Raw genomic sequence first — 26,922 nt, forward strand, 5'->3', positions numbered from 1 at the left:
ATGTTGTGTACTTTATTCCACTGCTCACGATCTGTAGTAATTTGTTTTAGGATTTCAATATCTGATGTTCTAAAAACTGGGGAGCAATTTTTTTTTCATAAGAGTTTCCACCATTTTGTTTCGCAGTGAACACACGTGGAATGGCTGAACACAGTGGAGCACTGTGTCACTGTAGTGTAGGACTGTGCCCGCGTGAAGTCGCGTAGAAGAAGTGTGTACATATACTCTACTGTTAGTACACTGATACAGTATAGTTGTGTACGTTTCTCTACTTATCGAATGGAAAACCTGCTTATCAAACCCGGGCGTATAGCGCAACGTTTTCTTACTTGATCAAAATGTTTAAACCTTAAAGAGAAAAGACTTGTTGTTGAATCTGACGATTCTTAGAAATTTGCCCCACCGAGATCATTTTTTGAGGAAATCATACTAAATGCATAGAAAATTCGGATTTCCAAACCACTCTCCAAATGCTATCTTTGAAAGAATTGAATGATTTAGATTTCATCTTATATTTTCTCCTCACTCATCATTGTACAGTAAGTACTAATTTTCCGTTTCAAGCATGAGCGCGTTCATTTAAAAAAGGCATAATGACTAAATACTCTACTCTTCACTGGAGGTCAACCCGGTTTGCGGATAAACACTTGATACACGAATAAAAATGCGAAAACGTCAGAAATTGATTAAGGCCTGATCATGTAAGGATGTAAAATCGTAGAAAAGGTTGGCGGGTATTTGACACGGTTTTGTTTGTATAAGTTATTGTATATATGTTGTTCTAGACCAAAGGTCAAGATGTCGAGCTCATAAAAAAATGAAAAATAAAATCTAGCGCACTCGCCCTCTCAACCTTTGATCTAGAACCACATATACAATGACTCTAATAATTCCATATATATGAATATCATATATAAATGAAAATTTTATATATGAATAACTTCTAAAATCAATTTGATAAAAAATTTGTTATTAAAATGGAAGCAAATAAGAAGTACTACTGTCAAACATGTAAAATCAATATGAATAAATCTCAAAAAGCAAGACATAATAAAACTAAAACACATTTAGAAAATAAATTGAAATTAGAATATAATGATGATTTATTAGAAACTAAAATAGAGGAATTAAAGAATGAAAAAGAAATATATAAATGTGATACATGTAATCAATTATTCAGAAAAAAAAGATATTATAAAGAACATTTAAAATCTTAGTCATATTAGAAATATCAATAATGATATTTTAGGTGAAGATTATTTTGATAAAGATAATGATAAGAAACAGAAGACAATTAAAAAAATAAAAAATCAATAAAATAAAAGACCATACATGGAAGATGTTAGAAATTATATTAATTCATTAGATAATAAAAAATTAATAGAGATAACGGAAGCATTTGAAAGTGATATTGGTCCAGCAGCTATCAAGTTTAAATTTTATAAAGGTAAAACGTTAGAAGAAAAATATTAAAAATGAAAAATAGTTTAAAAATAATTAATGACGTAGAATATCCTAAAATTAGTGTATCTGCTGAAGTTAAATTTATAAAATCTGAATATAAACCAATACATATTATAAATTCTCATTCACAACATATTATATCTAAACAGCATATAGATGATAGATAAGATAAATGTTATGATGAAGTAAAAAATAAAATAGAAGAGAAATATTTTGAAGGATCGGGTTTGATATTTGATGAGATAATATTTATTACGTTACATGTGTACAATACAAAATATAATAAATTAACTAAATCAAAACCAATTGATGAAAATAATTTATCATATTATAAAGATGATAATATTAATGGATCAAGTTATATCAAATTACCATTTAAAACTAATGCTGTTATAAATGTACAAAATTCTGATGATAAGTGTTTTCTATGGACAATTATAAGTTGTTTACATCCTGCAATTGATCATATTTGTAGAGTATCAATTTATTGACAATTTGAAAATAATTATAAGATAAGACAATTATCGTGTTAAAATTTAACAAATACCAAAAATAGAAAGAGATAATAATGTAAAGATAAATGTATTCGATTTAATCAAATTACCAAAAACAAAAGGTAACAATATAAAACATTATACACTAGAACCTTTATATCTATCAAAAGATTACGATTCAAATGATGTTATATATATATTATATCATTTCCAATTAATTAAACGATTAAACAAATTGATTTATTTTTTAAATCAAGATTATTTTGATAATAAAATATATCTATGTAGAAAATGTTTACATAAATTAAGAACTGAAACTGCATTGTTAAATCATGAACAATTATGTGATAATCATGATTATTGTAAATTGATTTTACCAAATGAAAAAGATAAAATATTAGAATTCAAAAAATATGATCACAAAAATTAAGTACCATTTGTAACATATGGAGACTTCGAGTCATTGAATAAAGAACTTACTGACCAAGATAGAAAAGAAATATATTATAAAAGAAAGATGTTAAATTCTGGTGTAATGGATTATTCAGATCCTCCAATAACAAATACTATTAAAAAGATTCATCAATCAGCTGCAGCTTTCGGGCTATATATTAAATCTGATTATCCTGAATTATTAAAAGGTGAACATTATCATTATAGAAATGTAAATGTTATCAATCATTTTTGTGACTTATTAATTCAATATGAAATGAAGTTTAGTAAATTATTAGATACAAATATAGAAATTATAATGACAGAACAAGATAAAGAAGAATTTGAGATCGCAGATGTTCTTATTGTGAAAAACTATTTAATTTTAATGATCATTTGAATGGTAAATTTAGAGGTGCAGCGCATGAGAATTGTAACTTACAAGCTAAGAAAATAAATTTTGTTCCAGTTATATTTCATAATTTATCAGGGTATGATGCTCATTTATTCATCAAGCAACTATGTCATAAAATAGAAGAAATCAATAATGAAATAGAAAGATTAAATTCAAATAGATCAAAAGATGTTGCTAAAATACCAACTTATAAATTTAAAATGTTAGCTAAAATATCTGAAAATTATATATCTTTCCAATTTGGATGTCTAAGATTTATAGATTCATATAGATTTTTAAGTAAAATATTAAAACAACATTATCCAAATAATGATTATTTTCAATTAATGAGATATAAAGGAGCAATTCCATATTCATTTTATAAAGCGCATAATGATTTTAATATAACTGAATTATTAAAAGAAAAATTTTATGGTGAATTAAGATCCGAATATGTTAAAGATGGAGTTTATAATAGAACATTGAATATTTGGAAAGTTTCAAAATAAAAAAATCATGGACAATTAGTAGATTTATATCTAAAATCAGATGTATTATTATTAACTGATATATCTGAAAGGTTTAGAGATGTAAATCTAAAATATTTTAATATTGATCCATGTCATTGTTATTCATCACCAGGTTTAACTTGGGACTGTGGATTAAAATTTACAGATATAAAAATGGATTTATTAACAAATATAGATCAATTATTATTATTTGAAAGATCTATATGAGGAGGTGTTTCAGGTGTATTAGGTGATAGATATTTCAATGTAAATGATAATCCTGGGTATAAGTTATTATATATAGATGCAAATAATCTATATGGTTGGGCAATGATGGAACCACAACCTTACGGAGTATTTCAAATAACTGAAATTTTACAGCACGAAAATGTTGATAAATTTGATTGGAAAAAAAGAATCTAGATATTGCAGATGATTCAGATACTGGTTACTTTTTTTTTGTAGATTTAGAATACCCTGAAAATATTAAATTTAAATCTAGAAATCTAGCATACTGTCCCGGACATAAAACTGTAATACATGAAGTATTATCAAATTATCATAAAAGAATTAAACCTGAAAATCATATTCATACAGAAAAGTTAATGGTAACTCAGGAAGATAAATATAATTATGTAGTACATTATAGAATTTGAAAATTCTATTTGAATCAAGGAATGATTCTAAAAAAGTACATACATGTAGATATATTTCATTTAGTCAAACTAAATGGTTAGAAAAATATATAGATTTTTATCACCAAACAGAGAACTAAAGCTAAAACTGATTTTGAGAAAGATTTTTTCAAACTAATCAATAATGCATTCTAAGGTAAGACTTGTGAAAATATTAGAAAAAGAAATGATATCGAGTTAGTTAGTTATGGTAAAAGAATTAGACATTTACAAACATATCCTAAATTTATTGGTAACAGAGGAGAATATTTGATGAAAATTTAGCTGCTGTCAAAATGAAAAGAACTTCTATGAAGTTCAATTAACCAATTTATGTTGGAGCATCTGTTTTAGAAATATCAAAATTATTAATGTACGAATTTTACTATAACGTATTACAACCACTTTTTGGAGAATTATTTTGATTTCAGTAATTATCCAAAAGATCATGAATTATTTAGTAATGATAATAAAATAGATCCTGGGAAGTTTGAGGATGAATTTGGTGGTGAAGAAATGATAAGAGTTCATTGGAATTCGATCTAAAATGTATAGTTATAAAACTAAAGAATATGAAGCTAAAGAATTGAAAGGAATTACCAAAAGTGTAGTAGAAAAAAATATTCATTTCAAAGATTACATCAATTGTATATTTAATGAAGAAGTTAGAAAAAAATAAGATGAAATGTTTAAGATCTGAAGATCATGAAATGTTTATAGAAGAGATAGAGAAGATAAGTTTAAATCCATTTGATGATAAAAGATATATTCTGGATGACGGAATTAATACAGTCGCGTAATCCTGTAATATATGAATTAGTTGTATGATGTAGAGAATAATTAATAATTTTTTTATAATAATAAATATGAATATAACAGTAGGACCGAGTATATGGTTTGGGTTTGATTTTAAACATGGTAAAGAAATGAGAATTAAACTAAATGATGTAATTACTGATATTAAAAAAGTAAATCATTTAATAATGCATCAATGATTAATAAAGAAAATTATAATATAGAAAAAGGAATTGATTTAATTAAAACATCTTTATAGTACATGTATTATGAATAAATGAAGATGGAATTATCGATGATATCAAAAATATATTATCTAAAATATATGATAATTATAAAAGTAGTAATGAAATAAATGTTGAAATGATTATAACTTAATATTTTGAAGATAGTAATTTCTTTTCTAACTAAATGGCGGATCAGAAGTGGATAATAACTGGTTTATATAATGGAGCATTGCTATAAGTTGGAACTGTTGGTTATACAATGTTATTGAAGAAAGTATTTAAAATGGGAAATATTAATGTTGATAGATTTGATAACAATGATATTTTAAAATTAACATAAGCAGTTACTTTTTAACAATTGATTATTTGGAAAAACAAAAATTTATTCCTATTGATGGGTAATTTTTTGTTAAATAAATGGCATCTGCAATTATAAATATTATCGGATCGGCAATTGTTAACGCTTTAGCACTTACAGGTGGTGGTTAAAAATGGTTCATTATTAGAACAAAAAAGACATAACTTAGCGTTACAGAAATAAAATAAAGCAGCAGAAGAATATAGAGAAAAGAGGCAAAATTATATAGGTTATATTAACAAAGAACTATATAATCAAAATATTTCACATACAGATTTTAAGTCAGTTGATGATGCTATGAGTTTATATAACGCAGTAACAAATCGTGAAAAATTACATCTATATAAACCTAAATTATCAGATTATTATACCCCAAGTAAAGAACAACAACAATATGAAATAATTTGGATTTTAGGTGGAACAGTTATTGTTATATTTGTAGCATATTAATTTACCAATTAGTAATTCTTTTGCTAAATAAATGGATGATTTAGTTGATAATATTGATATTATTCCTCATGATATAAATAAAACATTTCCAACCTATAACATTTCCAACCTATGTTTGAAGAATCTGGGTATGATATAAATGAAAAAGGTGCTAGACTTTTAGTAAAAGATTTGAAATTTTTAGATGGTGAATATTATTATCGTTTGAAAGATGATTCGGATTATTATTATATTTATATCACTTCGCAAAAATAGAAAAATAAGATTAAGATATTAGCAAAATCAACTTTGCTTAAGTGAGAACCATCAAGAATTAAAAGAATAATTAATAGTAATGAAATAGAAAATGTTACTGACGCAGAAAAAAAGATAAATGAAAGATCATTTCATCTAAAAATTAATGAATTTTTTGATACAATCAAAAATAATTTAGAAACAGAAACAACTTCTGAACAGAATATAACTTCCAAAACTAGTAATTTTAAATCAAGAGGAGTTCAAACTGAAAAACTTTTACCGAATGGGTTACTTGATAGAACAGATCAAGAATTAGAAGATATAAATATATTTTCTGATAAAATAATTAGAGAAATTATTAGTGCAAGACTTGCATCTGATAAAATTTCGCATGATAAAAGTATGAGATTCTAAAATTAGAACTTTAAAAAAAGAAAAAACTGATAAAATTAAAGAAATAGAACAATTAAAATTAGATAGAGATAATAAAGTTATTGAAGAAATTGAATTAAAAAAAATGCATATTGAGAAAAAGAAATTGATGATTTAGAATATAACATAGAATAACAGAAAGAAGAAATGAAATTATTATTGAAATCATATGATTATGATATTAATAGATCAAAAGTTATTATTAAAGAGTTATAATAAAACCAGATTCTGATATATCATTAAAGATAGAATAAAATTATTATTGAAGTTAGAAGGTATAACAATTCTTTCAATTCTAACAGCTGTAACTATGGTATTTACAACAATAGGTTTAGCTATGACAAATTCTTTAAAATCTACACCAAGTCCTAACAAACCGGATAAACAACCAATAACAATAATTCTATACAAGATAAAGGTTAGGATGGATTAAAAAAATATTAGCAAAATATTTATGGGAACTATCTAAAAAATCTGCTGCAGCTTTACCAGGAATTATTGCATCAATTGTTGGTTTTGTTTTAAAATCTGCTGGAAATGTTATTAGTTTTGCTGCTGAACATATTATTTTATTTTTGATAAGAGTTGTTAGTGCAATTATTTTTGGATTAGTGAATATGATAGAAAATAAATAATTAATTTTTTTCTTAAACAAATGAGTGGGGGTTATATAAATCCTTCTAAGAATTCTAGAATATCTAATGCAATTAAAGGAGTGAGATCTGATCATATAATTACTCATAATCCTTCTAATATCAATCCCGAAGAAACTTAATACGTTAGAATTCCACGATAACACAAAATCCTTTTTATGTTCTAAATAGTTTTTATTTATCAGCTGATATAAAAGTAACTGGTCATGATAATAATTACGTTGTCGATAATGTTGGAAGATATTTGATTAAAGAATTAACTATAAAGATTGGACCAGAAACAGTTTTTTCATTAGATGATTATGATTTATTTACGCATTGTAAAGATTTATGGTTAACAAAAGAAAATAGAAATGATATGATAATAAGATAAAATCCCACTATTTACAGATTAAAAGAATTTAAAAACAAGAATTTATTTATTAAATCTAAAATATTTAAAAGACACGACGTTTCGATCTCACCCTAGAGATCATCGTCAGGTGACGCCACCAATTCTTGTTTTTAAATTCTTTTAATCTGTAAATAGTGGGATTTTATCTTATTATCCGTTCACCACGTTTGAGTGTGGTCATCGTTCTAGAAATGATATGATATTTCAAGGAATTCAATCCTTAAATAAAAATAAATTGAGGTCAGGAGCTAATAATGCAATAGTAGATAATACCGCAGACAATTTGATTAAAAATATTTATGGATGTAAGTATAAAATTCCATTAGACTTTGAATCAATAAATAATAATGCGCCTTAATATAAATATGCAATACAAGAAGATATTATATTCGAAATAACATTTGCTCCTGTTAATGAAATTGTATAATCTAGCGTTATTAAAGATATGGGTTATAAATTATCGAATATATATTTAGAATATGACACAGTAACTGATGAAAATATTGCTAACACAATTCAAACTAAATACAATCAAGGATTTTCATTATTATATGATTATATTGATAAATTTAACACTCTTACTATTAATGCAAATGATGAAATAATTAATGAGAATATTAACTTCCCAAGAAGATCTATCAAAGGTATATTAATATTTTTTACCATTGCAACATATTCTAATGGAGCAATAAAAGTTGATAATTATTATAATCCCGAAATATCAAAAGTTGAAATAACTATCGAAGGTATAGGAAATAAAATATTTCGTCAAGGAATGAGAATGATTGATCGATGGGTTGAAATTTTAAAAAAAACATTTTATGAATGAAAAAATAAAATCATCCGAAGATTGTAATATTAATCAAATTGATTACTATACCGGCAATAAATATGCATTATGGTTAGATTTTAGAACAACTGAAGATAACTTATTACATGGTTCTGGTAAAAAACTACAGAACACTAAAGATGGAATTCAATTATTCATGAAAAAGTAAAAGGGAAGTTTGAATTATAAAATGCACATTTATATTATATCTGACGCGCAATTAAATATTATAAATTCTCAATAATTAGATAGTGTTATGTATTAAAATTTTTATTTTGATAAAACTTTTTATAATAAATGGAAGGCGGAATATATGAAATACAAATTCCAAGTGAAATTATATCAGATATATATTATATAATACCTTATGAATAAAGTAAGTATTTTGGAGAATTCTATAATCAATTCAAATATAGAATAAGTAAAATAAATAATATTAAAAGCGACGTGGTTGATAATTTAAGTAATGAAATTGATAATAATGTTTTACCTTCTACATCTCATAATGTTTAACCAGTTATTATCCACTTCTGATCCGCCATTTATTTAGAAAAAAAATTACTATCTTCAAAATATTTAGTCATCTTATTTATAATTATTTCAGCACTTATAATATTAGTTTCATTTTCATATATTTCAGTTATTATTTTTTTAATATCATCCATAATAATATCTTCATCTAATTCATAAAATCTTAAAGAATTTCTAATTAAATCAGTAATCTTTTCTACGTTATAAATTCCTTTATCTATCGTTGTTTCAAATGTTGTTTCATAAAAAAATGCAATATTTTTTATATGAGTTATGATGACATCATTAATATTAAATTTCATTTCTTTCTCACGTTTAAAATCAAATCCAAAACATATACTCGGTCCTACTGTTATATTCATGTTTATATATCCAAAAGAAATACTCTATATCTTATAACTAATTCATTAATTATAGGAAAATTATTTAAATTAATTAAGTAACCATTATGATTTCGTATTTCTAATTTAAAATTATTAGATTTTGAAATACAAGGCTTGAATCATTCACTTAAATTATAGTTTATTTGCGTACCAAATTGTTTAACATTTTTTAATGGTAGAATATTCAATAAACCAGAATTACAAATTGTATCTTTAGTTGCTTCGAAAGTTTTTTGTTGGGTCAATTAAATTGCTATAAATATAAAAGTGTGTAAAAGGTATTATAATTGACCTACCTTCTACGCTTCCAGTAACAATATTTGGTTTATTTTCCTAACATTTTAGCCAAACAATTTATCATTTCAACTGTCAAACAATTTATCATTTCAACTGTCAAACAATTTATCATTTCAACTGTCAAACAATTTATCATTTCACTGTCTAACAATTTAACATTTCAACTGTCAAACAATTTATCATTTCAACTGTCAAACAATTTATCATTTTAACTGTCAAACAATTTATCATTTCAACTGTCGAACAATATATCATTTCAACTGTCAAACAATTTATCATTTCAACTGTCGAACAATTTATCATTCCAACAGTCGAACAATTTATCATTTCAACTGTCAAACAATTTATCATTTCAACTGTCAAACAATTTATCATTTTAACTGTCAAACAATTTATCATTTCAACTGTCAAACAATTTATCATTTCAACTGTCGAACAATTTATCATTTCAACAGTCGAACAATTTATCATTTCAACTGTCGAACAATTTATCATTTCAACTGTCGAACAATTTATCATTTCAACTGTCGAACAATTTATCATTTCAACTGTCGAACAATTTATCATTTCAACAGTCGAACAATTTATCATTTCAACAGTCGAACAATTTATCATTTCAACTGTCAAACAATTTATCATTTCAACTGTCAAACAATTTATCATTTCAACTGTCAAACAGTTTATCATTTCAACTGTCAAACAATTTATCATTTCAACTGTCAAACAATTTATCATTTCAACTGTCAAACAATTTATCGTTTCAACAGTCGAACAATTTATCATTTCAACTGTCTTATCATTTTAACAGTTGAACAATTTATCATTTCAACTGTCAAACAATTTATCATTTCAACTGTCAGACAATTTATCATTTCAGCTGTCTTATCATTTCAACTGCCAAACAATTTATCATTTCAACTGTCAAACAATTTATTATTTCAACTGTCAAACAATTTATCATTTCAACTGCCAAACAATTTATCATTTCAACTGTCAAACAATTTATCATTTCAACTGTCAAACAATTTATCATTTTAACAGTCTATTAGATATTTAAATCATTTAACTCAATTCAATAATTATAATGTAGAATTGTTATTCTTTACGCCAGTTTTTATGTTTAATTGTTTCATAATGCTTTGATTTATGTGATTTTAAATATTTACCTCCACAATAACAATGAATTTTTCATTAGGATTAGATGTTTTGAATTCATTTTCTAAATCATATTGAATTGCAATATCTTTATATGATTTTTCATTATCCAATTCACATTGAATTCCAATATTTGATGAATTTTCATTAGAGATAATTTGTTTATTATCAAAATTGAAATAATATAATTGTCTTTTTTCAATTCTTAAGTTAATCAAATCATTATGATCTTTTGAAAGTATTATATCATCATTTCTTTCATTGAAAGGGGTTTGAAGTACATTTATTATGTTTTCATCTGAAGTTCCTTTAAAATTAAAAACTGTATTGAACATTTAAGGATTTTTGATTCCATTATCAAAAGTATCTACTAGTTCAGTAATTAAATATGTTTCATTTGATAATATTTGATTAATCATAGTTATGTTATCGATTTTATAATGTCTTGCGGACACTAAATTTGTTGCTGAAATATAATTTCAAATGTTAAACTGTGAAAATGATTTATTGGTTTCATTGATTTCGATTTTAAAGTTGGGTTCTTCTTCTTTCTTCATTTTTATAACAAAATTTTTATTAAAACTCATTCAAATATAAACATTCACTGTTTTAAATATGAATTATTTCACTCACACTTTACTCGCACTTTTAATGTTTAAAAATCTAACTCATACAAATATAAATATTGAAATATGTTTAAAATATAAACTATTTCACTCACACTTTACTCACACTTTTATATTCTTTTAGTTATCCATTTATTTTACTTATATTTTTACTCGAAATCTGTTAAAATATGAATTATTACTCACACTTTACTCACACTTTTGTAATTAACATATAAATGATTTTAAAATATATGAAATTCATGTAAATAATGTTCATTTATATGAGTTTCGCTACTAATTCAAGTAGAAATTGTTATTATTTTCATGTTTTTCATTTTAATGAGCTCGACCGTTCGACCTTTGGTATAGAACAACTAAACCCCTATTACTAGCAACGAAAGTAATAATGATTCTGTTGAAACTGAACCTGAAATGATTTGGAAAAGACCTTTTTTATTTTATGACAAGAATAATATAAAGAATCATTTCTGTGAGCATTGTCGAATGAAATATAGCCCTGAAATATAGAAGATTGAGAGAATCATCAATTTAAAAAAACACATTTAGATAAAATTTCTTGTAAATTTGAAAAAGAAATTAATGAAAGAAAAAATAAAATATTAGAAAAAATAAAATACGAGAAAACGTTACCAGATAATAAAGACACTCTTGAAAAGTTAGAAAAACAATATAATGAATTAGTAAGAAAAACATATTATTGTAAATATTGTACATTGATTATTTTAAAAAAAAAGTAATTCAAATCTACATAATGAAACAATAAAACATAAGAAAACGCAAGAAAATACCAAGAACTTAATGAAGGTCTATCGCCAAGATATGATAGAAAAAAATGCCCACAATGTATTTATGAGTTCTTAAGACAAGAAGATTCTGTGATATTTTGCAATGAATGTGGATGGCAAAGAAATTTATGGGGTGATGAAAAAATTAGAGATTTTCTTATAGTACCAAAATTAAAATATCTAGATGAAATTTTTAAAATATTTTCTATGGAAGATCATACACCAGATTATAAGCAATGGCTTGAAAAATGAAAATGATAGAAAATAAAATTGGTGAAATAACTAAGAAAGATATAATAAAAACAATTACTCCATCAACATGTAACACACAAAAAAAGAAAAGATTGAAGACATGGCGAACCCCGTCGATGACATGGTCAACTGAGTTAAAATTCTACGAAAAACTGTTTTTGGCGGGAAAATTCTTAGCTCTCGCGTCACCCGTCAAGGGATTCGAACCCACTACGCTAAAGCCGTTCGCCGAACCCCTTGACCTCACGAGTCGTTGGAGTCGTTACTAGCCGACCAAAATCCGGTCGTACCAATCACAGCGCTTGTAACAAACGACTTTAGGCTTCTATTGGTTTTCCCGTTAAATGGACCAATCAGCGAACGTTTTACTGAACAAGGAAGTATTTCGCAAATCGATATACGACGTCATGCGCAACAGCGCCAGTAATGAAATCACGCTTCGTGAGGCCAGTGGGCTGGTGGAAGCGAGTTCGGGAGTGATACCGGACCCCTGGCAAGCGAGGATGCTCTCGCGTATAAAATTGCAATGACCTCGATTGGGGGGCGTCGTCTCGACGAGCGAATGGGATTGGTTGTTTTGGGGGTATACGGAGAATTCCGGCGCTACTAAAATAATTATGGGAAAGCCATAGAATGGCGTACGTTTAATTGGACTAGGTGCCGTATACGTGCCGATTTCAAATGCTCATTGCTGGTGAGGATGTAATTATTTCACTCATCCGCCATAGGTATTGTTTCATTTTAATACCTGGTAATTGTTTTGATTGACATTGATTGAGGTGTAAGCGAATATTCACTTACACGAGGCGCGTGGAGTGCTGCACGACATAACCACAAAATCGTACAGTACACTACTAATAAGGGTGATGCTGTAACGCGTGCACGTTTGACATGAAAATAGGCTGAATAATCGTAGCTGAAGAGCGCTGTGTTTTCTGTTCGATATAATTTGTAATAAATTGTAATTTCTTGTGACCTGAAAATAATAAGCAGCAAAGTTTAAGGTCTTACGAGGTAAATTTCAGTATAACCCGACCAACCCGACTTCAAAGGTACCGAATGAAAACTTTTTTCTGGGATTCATTGAAATAAATTTTATTATTGATATAAACGGCCAACCGACCCACTGCCGACTATGAGCTACGTATGTTTGAATTCAAGTGTGCATCGTGTGAAAACATGCCTTGACATGTGGCCTAGTTTAAGTTTTCCAGGAAACTGGCAGTGTTCCAATAAGCTGCCATTCATTCTAATAGTGACTATATTAAAGCTGGTAACGTAAAAGCGCGCACATATTCAATGTACTGTTTCATTTTTAACAGAGATGACGCTCTGGACATAGTTATAATTTTAGAATAATTCTTGAAATCTACGCTATTGGACAAATTTCCCGTGCACAACGTAGATGATTTTCTTTGCGATATTGCTTCCATGTAAAAAAAGCCTAAAGGTGAAAAATTTGATTTTTTGCCCAAAAATTTTGCAAAAGAAATTTCTACCTACCTACCGACTCATCCTGAAAAGTTGAGTCGGTGTTGCGGCAAACAGACAATTATTTTGGGATGGCCTTATTTGAATATTTTTTCATTTTGTGAAACCTTTTCTTGAAAATATAAGATAGTTTCCCTGCCGCGCCTACCTGTAGCCTACAAAATTTTGGACGTGGACCGTAAACAAATATATATCTTTGGTCTTATTTGACTACACAATAGTTCTTTGAGAAAGATAAAATACAATATAAACTTGTGGAACTTTGAAATCACGAATTAAAAAGATTTTTCAAGCAATGCCCTTATTCCAAACAACCTCTAGCTTTCAAGGTAAACCACACTTTGCCCATGGGCAATTTATTTAAACATCGATATCATTATTCCATTTGATGAATTAACAAATAAAAAGAAAGAAAAAAGGCGAGATGAAATGTGGAACAATGTGGAACTTCATTTAAATGAGAAAAATAAAATGAAAGAACCTAAAGAACCTAATAAATGTAATTCTACATTTGTATATTTTAAACCACCATTGCCAGGTAAAACCAGGACTTGAATAACAATAACAAGGATCAACATTAAAATGATTTAAATTAACTTCTCTAAATTTTTCAAATATATCAGCCAATATCATCTGATTTTTAGTATAAATCTACTAATTCACCATGATTTTTGAAATGATTCCAAATATTTAATGTTCTATTAAAAACTTCATCTTTCACATACTCCTCTTTTAATTGATCATAAAATTGTTTTTTTAATAATTCTATAATAAAATCATTATCAACTAAACTTTTTGCAAAATTAGCTAATGAACTTGCTAGAAATCTATAAGAATCTAAAAATCTTATGCAACCAAATTGAAATGAAATATAATTTTCAGATGTCTTAGCTCATAGTTTAAAATCATATTTTCTTACATTTAAATCATTTATAGCATTATTTCTCCTATTTCTTGATTAATTGCGCCTAATTTTCCTGATAATTGTTTCATAAATAGATGAGTATCATATCCTGATAAATTATGAAATAATATTGGAACGAAATTTACTTTTTTAGCTTGTAAATTACAATATTCATGAGCCGCTCCACGATATTTTGAATTTAAATGATCATGATCTTTAACTTTTTTATCAAATGAATAAAAACGTTTTTCACAGTAACAACAATGAGTTGCATAATTAAAATCAATTTCATCTTCTTTTGTCATAACTTTTCTTTTATTTTTGTTTAATAATTGTGCAAAATTACTTTCTAATTCTATAATTTTATTATAAAATTCATTTACTACATCTTCACCTCTAAAAGAAATATATTGACTTTCATATAATTCAGGACAATTTGATTTTATATACATTTCATAAGCAGCAGCTCTTTAATGAACTTTTTTAATTGTATTTATGATTGGTGGGTCTTGAATTATGTCTTCATTTAATTCATTTCCTTTGTCCATTGATTTTAAAAATTGCTTTTTGTTATATGTTTCTTTTCTATCTTGATCAGTTAATTCTTTATTCAACGATTCAAAATCCACATAAATTACAAATGGAACTATATTTTTAAATTCATAATTAGTAAAATTTCAGTTTATAATCTTTTTCTGTTGGCATTATTAATTTGAAAAATCTTTATTATCACATAATTCTTTATGTTTTAGTAATGCATTTTCAGTTCTAAATTTAGATAAACATTTTCTACATAAATATAATTTATTACTGTTAAAATCATTTTCCATTCTAAAGAAAAATTCTATTTGTTTTAACCACATATAATGTTCATTTTCATCTTTTTTATAGTATAATCAATCTATAACATTTTCATTATCATAATATTCTGTTAAATATAAAGCTTCTTATGTATAAACTTTATAATATTTTCACCTTTTATCTCTGGTAATTGCATTAATTCGAATACATTTGTACCGACTGCTAAATAATGGATACATAAGCCCGCGATAACTAGCGGCAGAAAAAACCAAAACACAAACTAGAGGACTGTATTTAAAATATAAAAGAAAAATTACAACTTTATTGCTCAAAGTAATTGCCGATTCCAAAATTGTCCAATAAAACGATCTCAAAAATTTGTGAAATGTCAGGCGCCAAAAACTCACACAACGCAGTAAACACGGACGATACGATCGCTAACCAGCTATTAATCCAAACAAGCGCGTAACTACGAATACAATTAAGGCCTTAAACGGAATTACGGAACGGAACACCACGATAACGAACGCGCACGCAAATTAATTCCAAATCCAACGGTTGATCGATCATCAAATGAGAACGACTCCGAATTCCATCCTCTCAAGATGAGTTACAGCTCCTATGGAACATCTATGGGTTGAATCATCTTCGGCTACCAGTATGACACAGACTCTCGAAGGATATATGATTACACGTAGCTAGACTAATTAGGTCATACGACTGCAACAGATACGTCACTAGCTCATAAACCAGATTAATCAGACCAAGACAAAGTTCACTGTGACAAAAATATCAATTAAAAGCTCTTACTATATCATCATTGCATGATTTACCATACCAATGCCTCTGAAGGCTCTCTGAAACATTCTCTCATTAATTTTAGAAAGTAATCTGCTCTTCAGAAATACAAAACAAAAAACAATGGCTACCAGCCTCCTCCCAGCTTCCATTCACTAATTCCCTATTGTGCAATCACAATGGGTGGTGGCAGCACCATCAATAGGACAAAAAAAATCAAATTCAACCAACTTCATTACATTACTCCTAGCCACAACATACTCCCCTCTGAAAATCGTAAAATATATGCGATTGTCATATATCTAATGTATACAATACTAAAATAACGCTTATCATACAGCCGTCAACTGCTCAGTGAACTAACTATAAAGTCTCTAAAACTACTTAGGTCTTTTCAGACAAGTCACTATACGTACAGAACCAAGGTCCACTTCACAACCCACAATAATAACTGTCACTCTGTCAAATCTAAGATTCACCAATATGCTCTTCCATAGCTTCCAGTAACCTCAGTCGCTGTACCGGACGACTCAATTTTCCTTTCACTGTCTTTACAATGACATTCCTCACCAAGCCATCTCTTCCCGGTAGAATTTTCTCAACTCTTCCTAGTGGCCACTCTTGTTTTCTTGGATTTTCATCAGCGATAAGAATAACATCTCCTATTGCAACGTTTTTTTGCACATCCTGCCATTTCTTCAAAAGGTTAAGTTGTGATAAATACTCTTTGGTCCAACGAGACCAAAACTGTTTTGCTAAAGACTGCCTGTATGCCCATCTCTTGGTGAGTGCAGTGGTTTTCATTGCTGCAGGCAGGTCAGGCACAGTTTGCGGGCTTAGACCAATTGTTAGCATTCCTGGTGTGAGCGTTTGCTCATCGTTCATGTTAGAAAAAACTTCAGTTAGCGGTCTGGAATTCAGTTGTGCCTCGATATCTGTTAATACAGTATACAACTCCCAGATTTTTAGTCTAGATCTCCCAAGTATCTTCTTCAATGGTGTTTTCACACTCCGGACTATTCTTTCAAAGAAACCTCCCTGCCACGGTGCTTTAGCCGAATTAAATCTCCACTCGATACCAAGTACAGCCAAACGTCTAGTAATTCTCTCACGACTTCTGGCCTCTAGAAATATTCTCCTCAGTAGATTAGCTCCACTCTTGAAAGTCAAAGCATTATCTGAGACTAGTAGAGCACATCTACCTCTCCTGTTCACCATTCGTTCAAAGGCTGCTGGGAATAACTCTGTGCTCAAATGAAAGGCTGAATCCAAGAACATGTCTATCGCACTTCTTTTGAGCCCAAACGTCTACTTTTACTTAGTAGCCACTTGAGAACAATAAGCAATTAACGATATCAGCTACTTTTCCAGTAGTATACATTTCAAAACAGTCACTCTGAAGTAGTATTCCTTTCAATTCGGTTGGTTTTCTATAGTGGCTGTTTCGAAGAGTCTACTATTGAAAAGTGACCATTTTAAAACATCTGGTTTCGATAGTGCACACTAGCAGTAGAGGTGACTGTAAAACCACCCGTCTGTCAACAGTGACTTTGTGATAGTAACTCTTACCATAACAGCTACTCTCAAAACACATCGTTTCTAAAAGTCAACTATTGAAAAATGACCATTTTGAGATGTCATGGTAATTTCCTGTTCAAAATTGCAGCATCTGTTAAAGATTTGCAGTGATACGTGACAGGTTCAAAGGTACTGTTAAACCCTATCTGCTTTGTATACAGAACTCTGTATGCTTTGAATACAGTTCTGTGAATAGAAAATCAAAGTTTTTGAGTTGCTGAGAATCCCCTAAATTATATCATCATGGATTAAATCCATTAATACGAAAATATAGTGCCAGTCCTAGAATTTTTAGAATTTTAAGATTTGCGATTATAAAACATTCTGGTGCGTTCATAAATCTTTGATTTTGTAGAAAAGAAAGACAAAAAATAAATTTGTCTTTTAGGCTTAATTTGTTTTTAAGGGTATATGAGAGAGGAATATACAAATAATATCATATGTTCAGAAAATGAATTACGAAAACAATGTATCTAAAATACTTAGAATTAACCTTGAATTTATTGTTTATTTCGATACAAACGATTTTTAAGTAATCCATGTGATGTTCACTTTGTTACGCGGTTCTCTGCTTGTTCGTTCTTGAATATCGTTTTATCGCTTGCTAGAAGTGATACCCTAATCAAAATCTTATATCATAGTTATATAGTTTGGTTGAAATGAAATTACCAACTATTATGAAAGATCAAAGGATTAGCGTATAAGAGTTGAGTGTTGAGATGTTCACGTAATTTTGAAATCAGCAATTTCATTTGATAGAGAAAACTTCGTTTGGCTTAAGAAGTAAAAGAAATGTGAGGCTGTAATTTCAGTTTCACATACTTTCCAACTTTGTTGAGTAAATTGTTTATATAGATTATCAAAAACTCAGCAGCAGCTATCGGTCAGCAGGTCAATTACACTGGCTAACTAGACAGTGATTGATGAACGAATGAACTAACTGCACTAACCACCTAAAGACCACGAACCTAAAGTAATTACCTCTCTTAATAGTAATAAACTTAGCACCGCAATATCTCTATGAGACTTTATTTTATTTTTACGAATTGATGAACCAATGAATCGCTGAATTATAAGATAATCGTCAGTTTTCTCCAACTAAACTCTTTTTCTCAAATTATCGTAAACCAACGTTACCAATACTTGAATTTGGAAGCGAATGCGGGCTAGAACCAACAAGGGTACCGCTTTAAGACACAATAAAACTAGAACACATTTAGAAAATAAATTAAAGTTAGAATATAAAGATGATGTATTGGAAACTAAATTAGATAAATTAAAGAATGAAAAAGAAACATACAAATGTGATACATGTAATCAATCATTCAGTGATAAAAAATATTATAAAGAACATTTAAAATCTAAAAGTCATATTAGAAATATGAATAATGATATTTTAGGTGAAGATTATTTTGATAATGACAATGATAAGAAACATAAGACAATTAAAAGAATAAGAAATAAATTAAACAATAAAAGACCATACATGGAAGATGTAAGAAATTATGTTAATTCATTAGATAATAAAGAAGAAATAGAGATAACTGAAGCATTTAAAAGTGATATTGGTCCAGCTGCTATTGAGTTTAAATTTCATAAAGGAAAAACATTAGAAGAAAATAAAAAACATTTAGAAAATATGAAAAATATTATAGAAATAATCACAGATGTTGAATACCCAAAAAATTAGCATATCTTCTAAAGTAAAGTTTATAAAATCTGAAGATAAACCAATATATAATATAGATTCTCATTCACAACATATTATTGCAAAACAACATATAGATGATAAATTAGATGATAAATTAGATAAATGTTATGAAGTAAAAACTAAAATAGAAGAGAAATATTTTGAAGGATCAGGTTTAATATTCGATGAAATAATATTTATGACTTAACATGTTTATAACACAAAATATAATAAGTTAACTAAATCAAAACCAATTGATGAAAATAATTCATCATATTATAAAGATGATAATATAAATGGATCAAGTTATATTAAACTACCATTTAAAACAAATGCTGTTATAAATGTACAAAATGAAGATAATAAATGTTTTCTATGGACAATAATTAGTTGCTTACATCCAGTTGAGGATTATAATAAACATACTTATAGATTAACAAATTATAAACAATTTGAAAATAATTATAAGATAGATAATTATCCTGTTAGAATTAAAAATATCCCGAAAGTAGAAAGAGATAATAATCTAAGAATAAATGTATTTGATTTAATCAAATTACGAAATACAAAAGGTGATAAAATTGAACATTATACATTAGAACCTTTGTATTTATCAAAAGGTTGTGATTCAAATGGTGTTATAGATACATTATATTATGAAAAATTATATGTGGATAAAACAAATCGATTTATTTTTTAGAACAGAAAATAACCACAATAAAATATATCTATGTAGAAAATGTTTTCATAGATTCAGTAATGAAAGCACATTATTAAATCATAAACAATTATGTGATAATCATGATTATTGTAAAATAGTTTTACCAAATGAAAAGGATAAAATATTAGAATTCAAAAAATATGATTACAAGAATAAAGTACCATTTGTTATATATGGAGATTTTGAATCACTAAATAAGGAACTAACTGATCAAGATAGAAAAGAAATATATTATAAAAGAAAGAAACTAAACTATGAAAATGATTTTTCAGAAGAACCACCAATAACAAATACTATTAAAAAGATTCATCAATCAGCAGCAGCTTTTGGATTATATATTAAATCTTATTACCCAGAACTAATTAAAAGTGAATATTATAATTACAGAAATGAAAATTTTATCAATCATTTTTGTGATTTATTAATCGAGTATGAAATATAATTTTATGAAAAGTTAAATGAAAATAAAGAAATAATTATGACAGAAGATGATAAAGAAGAATTTGAGTTTGCAGATAAATGTTATTATTGTGAAAAACTATTTAATTATAAAGATAAAAAAGTAAGAGACCATGATCATTTGAATGGAAAGTTTAGAGGCGCAGCGCAAGAGAATTGTAACTTACAAGCTGAGAAAATTAACTTTGTTCCAGTGATATTTCATAATTTATCAGGGTATGATGCTCATTTATTCATCAAACAGTTATGCCATAAAATAGAAGAAATCAATAATGAAATAGAAAGATTATATAAATAAAAGTTGTATAAAAGTATTATCGGACTTGATAAAAACCACCCGAACTACGTTGAATATAAAAAATATCGTAACGCCTATAATTCTGCTAAAAGAGCAGCAAAGGAAAGATTCTACAGTGAAAAATTAACTAATTTTAGAAATAACGGTAGAAAACTTTGGTCCACTATGAAAGATCTTCTCGGAAAAACAAATAATAAAGATTGCATTCCTGATATCTTTAATATAAATGGTAAATTAAGTAATAACAAGCAAGACATTAGTATTGGTTTTTGTAAATTCTTCAGTTCTGTAGGTCATGAGTTATCAAAAAACTTCCAAAACCAAGAACAGATTTCAAAGATTATATGCCTGATATATAGCAGTAACTTGTTTTTATTTCCGACGGATGAAAGTGAAGTTGAAAAAATGATTTATAATTTTGATCCCAAACCGTCCGCGGGTCACGATGATATTAGTAGTATTCTTTTAAAGCACATCGGTAACACAATTGCAAAACCTCTTGTTACAATTTTTAATAAATCAATAGAAACTGGAATCTTCCCGGATGCATTTAAAATAGCCAGTGTTACACCTATCTATAAAAGAGACGATAAAAGGAGCTTTGAAAACTATCGACCGATATCACTATTGCCAACCATCTCTAAAATTCTTGAAAAGATAATACACAAGCGATTATATGGCTATTAGGTTAAGTACTCTATCTTATATAAAAGTCAATATGGTTTTAGAACTGACCATGCTACCAGCCATGCTAGCATGGAACTAATAGGAAATATAATAAAATCATTTGAATCTAACTGTTTTACACTAGCCGCATTTATTGATTTGAGTAAAGCATTCGATTGCCTAAATATTGAATATCCAATTCATAAATTATATGTATATGGTATAAGAGGAAACGTTTTGACATGGTTTAAAAGTTACCTAGAAAAGCTCTCAATGTATGTTAACTTCTTCAGTATTCAATCTGAAATATCACACATTAACTACGGTATACCTCAAGGTTCCGTATTAGGACCATTACTGTTTTTAGTATACATTAACGATATGCACATGTGTCTGAAAAAATGTAAACCTATCTTATTCGCCGACGACACGACCGTATATATTAGTGGAAGCTCAAATGATTATCTGATACAATGAAAATGACTTGAATATACTACAAGATTGGTTTACTGCTAATAATTTAACTGTTAACATTTTTAAAACAAAAGTAATTCTTTTTAAACCAAATAGAATTAAAAATATTAAGAATCAAGATTATACGATAAAAGTAGACAACAAGGAACTTAATTTAGTATCATCAACATGCTTCCTTGGATTACATTTAGACGAGTTTCTTGATTTCAATTTACACATAAAATCTGCACCAAAATAGCTAGTCAAATTTATTTAATTAACTCTGTTAAACATTTAGTACCTACATATTGTTTAAGACAACTTTATTTCAGTTATATCCATTGTCATTTTACGTACTCACTCATCTCATGGGGCCCTCTTATCTTAAAAAGAAACCTGTCCTGATTAGAAAAATTACAGAAAAAAGCCGTTCGGATTATTTCTAAATCAGCATACAATAGCCCTACATATCCACTCTTTCGCAAATCAAAAATTCTAAAATTCCAAGACATGATCCAGTTAGAAATACTTAGAAACGCATATCAGCTTATCAACAATGAACTACCAGCACCGATTATAGACTTATTTCAAAAGAATTCGGTATACCATCAGTACAATACTCGTCAGCACAATCATCCCCGAAACGCTCACCATAAGAAAAGCATTTATAATAAAAGTTTCCTCAATTTAATCCCAATAATGTGGCAAAACTCCAATAACAACCTTAAATCAAAGAAATCACTAAATTCCCTCAAACAATCATTTAAAAGCAATAAACTCTTAAAATACTGAATTTCAAACAATCATTTATCTGAGCCATGTTTACCGTACTGGTATGTTGTGTGTGAATCTGTGAATGTCTGCATGCTTGTGAAGAATGAGTGTGTGTAGAGTGGGTGCCCAGATCTACAAGCATTTGCTTCACTGGGTTCCTTCATTTGATATTGACACATTTTATACTTATTTATATTCATGTATGGATATCATGTTATAAATTGTTTCAATTTCTTTGAAATATAAAGATTATTAGATTAGATTAAATTCAACTAGATCAAAAGATAAAACACCAACATATAAATTTAAAATGTTAGCTAAAACATCTGAGAATTATATATCATTCCAATTTGGGTGTCTAAGATTTATAGATTCATATGGATTTTTAAATAGTTCATTAGATAATTTATCAAAATCACTAGTTGATGATGAATTAAGAATATTAAAGCAACACTATCCAAATAATGATGATTTTCAATCAATGAGATATAAAGGCGCAATTCCATATAGTTTTTATAAATCACATAATGATTTCAATATAACTGAATTATTAAAAGAACAATTTTATAATGAATTAACAAATGAATATGTTAAAGATGAAGTCTATAATAGAACATTGAATATTTGGAATCATTTTGGAATGAAAAATCATGGACAATTAGTAGATTTATATTTAAAATCAGATGTATCATTATTATCTGATATATTCGAAAGGTTTAGAGTTGTAAACTTAAAATATTGTAATATTGATCCTTGCCATGGTTATTCATCACCAGGGTTAACTTGGGATTGTGGTTTAAAATTTACAGATATAAAAATGGATTTGTTAACAAATATAGATCAATTATTATTATTTGAAACATCTATAAGAGGAGGAGTTTCAGGTGTATTAGGGGATAGATATTTCAATGTAAATGATAATCCTGGATATAAGTTATTATATATAGATGCAAATAATCTATATGGTTGGGCAATGATGGAACCTTAGCCTTATGGAGTATTTGAAATAAGTGAAGTTTTACAACATGAAAATAATGATAAATTTGATTGGAAGAAAAGAATTCTAGATATTGCAGATGATTCAGATGCTGGTTACTTCTTTGTTGTAAACTTGGAATATCCTGAAGATAAAAAATTTAAATCTAGAAATCTAGCATACTGTCCAGAACATAAAACTGTAACGCATGAAGAATTATCAAATTATCAAAAATGAATTAAACCTGAAAATCATATTCATACAGAAAAGTTAATGGTAACTCAGGAAGATAAATATAATTATGTAGTACATTATAGAATGTTGAAGTTTTATTTGAATCTAGGAATGGTTCTAAAAAAAAGTACATAGATATATTTCATTTAGTCAATCTAAATGGTTAGAAAAATATATAGATTTTTATCACCAAACAGAGAACTAAAGCTAAAACTGATTTTGAGAAAGATTTCTTCAAACTAATGAATAACGCATTCTATGGTAAGACTTGTGAAAATATTAGAAATAGAAATGATATTGAGTTAGTTAGTAATGGTAAAAGAATTAGACATTTACAAACATATCCTAAGTTCATAGGTTACAGAATATTTGATGAAAATTTAGCTGCAGTTAAAATGAGGAGAACATCTATGAAATTTAATAAACCAATTTATGTTGGAGCTACAGTTATAGAAATATCAAAGTTATTAATGTATGAATTCTATTATAACGTATTACAACCTCATTTTGGAGAAAAGCATATAGAAATCTTATATTTTTATACAGATTCTTACATATTAAAGATAAAAACTAATAACATAACGGATGATTTAAAAACATTAAAACATCATTTTGATTTTAGTAATTATCCTAAAGATCATGAATTGTTTAACAATGATATAAAAAGGTGCCTGGTAAATTCAAAGATGAATTAGGTGCTGAAGAAATGATTGAATTCATTGGTATTAGATCTAAAATGTATTCATATAAAACTAAAACTCATGAATCAAAGAAATTGAAAGGAATTACCAAAAGCGTTGTTGAAAAGAATATTCATTTCAAAGATTACATCAATTGTATATTCAATGAAGAAGTTAGAAAACATAAGATGAGATGTTTAAGATCTGAAGATCATGAAATGTTTAATGAAGAGATAGAGAAGATAAGTCTAAACCCATTTGATGATAAAAGATTGGTTGCTTATGGTTGTAATTTAGATGAAAACTTAAGATTTAAAATGGAAGAAACAAAAGAGAAGGAAATAATGAACAGGATTCTAACGTGTTAATCAAATTTTAATTAAAATATGTAATATAAATGGAGAGTAAACAAGCAAACAGTGAGAACAACAAATCATTTCTATATAGAATAAAGGATACTACAAATGTTGTGTCTTTATTGTCTTTAGTACTTTTAGTACATAAAGAATAAATCTTTATTTTATAAGTACTGAATAAAATTATTTTCAAAACTAATAAACTACTAAAGACAATAAAGACACAGATTTATCATTGCTGAAACAGTAATATATAATAAATCTTTGAGATAAACAAATATTACTGAATCAAATATATATAAAAAATCTGTGGAATAAAAAAAAATATTATTATTGAAAAAGTAATATATAAAATCTATCAGATGAATAAATATTATTATTGAAAAAGTAATATATAAAATCTATCGGATAAATATATATTATTGTTGAAACAGTAATATATATATTTATGTCTTTATCTCTTTAAAAGTTTAGTAGTTCTATTTTATTTTTAAAGTATTGATAATATAAAGATTTATTCTTTATGTACTAAAAGTACTAAAACTACTTAAGACAATAAAGACATAGAGGGTATTATATTCATATTATAAATCCCTGTCAACCTTTAACCTGAAACAATTTATTCCCTATTATTCTTGAAATATTAATCTAATAACTTCTAAAATCAATTTTAATTAAAATATTTATTATAAATGGAGAGTAAACAAGCACACAGTGAGAACTACAAATCATTTTAGATAGAATAAAGATACTTCAAATGTCAAATCAGTAGATTATAAATTTAAGAAGTTAACAGAATTAACAATTCATAAGTAATATCTAATTACAAATATTGATACAGTTACTAATAGATATGGTAGTAAATTAGTTATCCACTTAGAATATGAAGGATTGAAAGGAAATACATATAAATTCAGAACATATTTACCAGATAGATTTCATAGATTATCAAGTGAAGATTTAGAAGAATTATGTTCTGGAGATTTCTATTTCATATACAAAGGTAAGAATGAAAAAGGGCACCATGAAATAGATTTCGAATAAGAAAATATGTAAAATAAATGGTAGAATTAAAAGAATACAGAATATTTGTTGATTCTAGAAGACTTACAAATTATAAATCACATAATTTATTAGTACAATTAGATAGAGAATTTAAGAATTGTGTTGATTTAGAATTAGTAAATGTAAGTTTATGTTACTCATTTTACAATATATCGAATAAAACTATTGAACATAGAGCCTTTTTAATTTTTGATAAAGGTAAAAATGAATGGTCCTATATATATTTAAAACCAGGGTTATATAATTTAGATACATTGTCACAAGAAATTAAAAGAAAAGCCTGGCAAAAATTAGGTAATAATTCCAGGTTTAGTATTAGATTTTTAAAAAGTGATAGTTCTGATAGAATAGAGATAAGGTTGTCTAATATTGAAAAACATAAATTTATGGTAAAAAACCTATAGCTAAACTGTTAATTCCTCCAGATAGATCTTTTACAAATATTGATGCTGCTACACCAAACTTAATACCTTACACGCATTTTTATATTTATTGCAATTTAATTGATCCTACAAAAACATTTGAAGCAACTAAAGATATAACTTGTAATTCCGGTTTATTGAATATTTTACCGTTGAAGAATGTGAAAGAATTTGGAACGCAA

At 27.2% G+C, this 26,922-nt stretch overlaps 2 protein-coding genes across 2 annotated transcripts in view; one reads left to right on the forward strand and one right to left on the reverse strand.

The window, feature by feature from the left end:
• LOC141903571 (large ribosomal subunit protein eL38) overlaps window positions 1–26,922 on the forward strand; it is a 134,336-nt gene that overhangs the window by 98,418 nt on the left and 8,996 nt on the right. The window lies entirely within an intron of this gene.
• On the reverse strand, window positions 16,837–17,646 carry LOC141904304 (uncharacterized). The gene has a single exon (XM_074792882.1). The coding sequence runs from the start codon at window positions 17,644–17,646 to the stop codon at window positions 16,837–16,839; it is 810 nt and encodes a 269-aa protein (XP_074648983.1).

This window comes from Tubulanus polymorphus, chromosome 4 (genome assembly GCF_964204645.1).
Source record: "Tubulanus polymorphus chromosome 4, tnTubPoly1.2, whole genome shotgun sequence".
In the NCBI taxonomy this organism is placed as follows: Eukaryota; Metazoa; Nemertea; class Palaeonemertea; order Tubulaniformes; family Tubulanidae; genus Tubulanus; species Tubulanus polymorphus.

Coding starts and splice junctions, on each gene's coding strand:
- LOC141904304 (XM_074792882.1), bottom strand. CDS start 17,646: ATGTTCTTGGATTCAGCCTTTCATTTGAGCACAGAGTTATTCCCAGCA.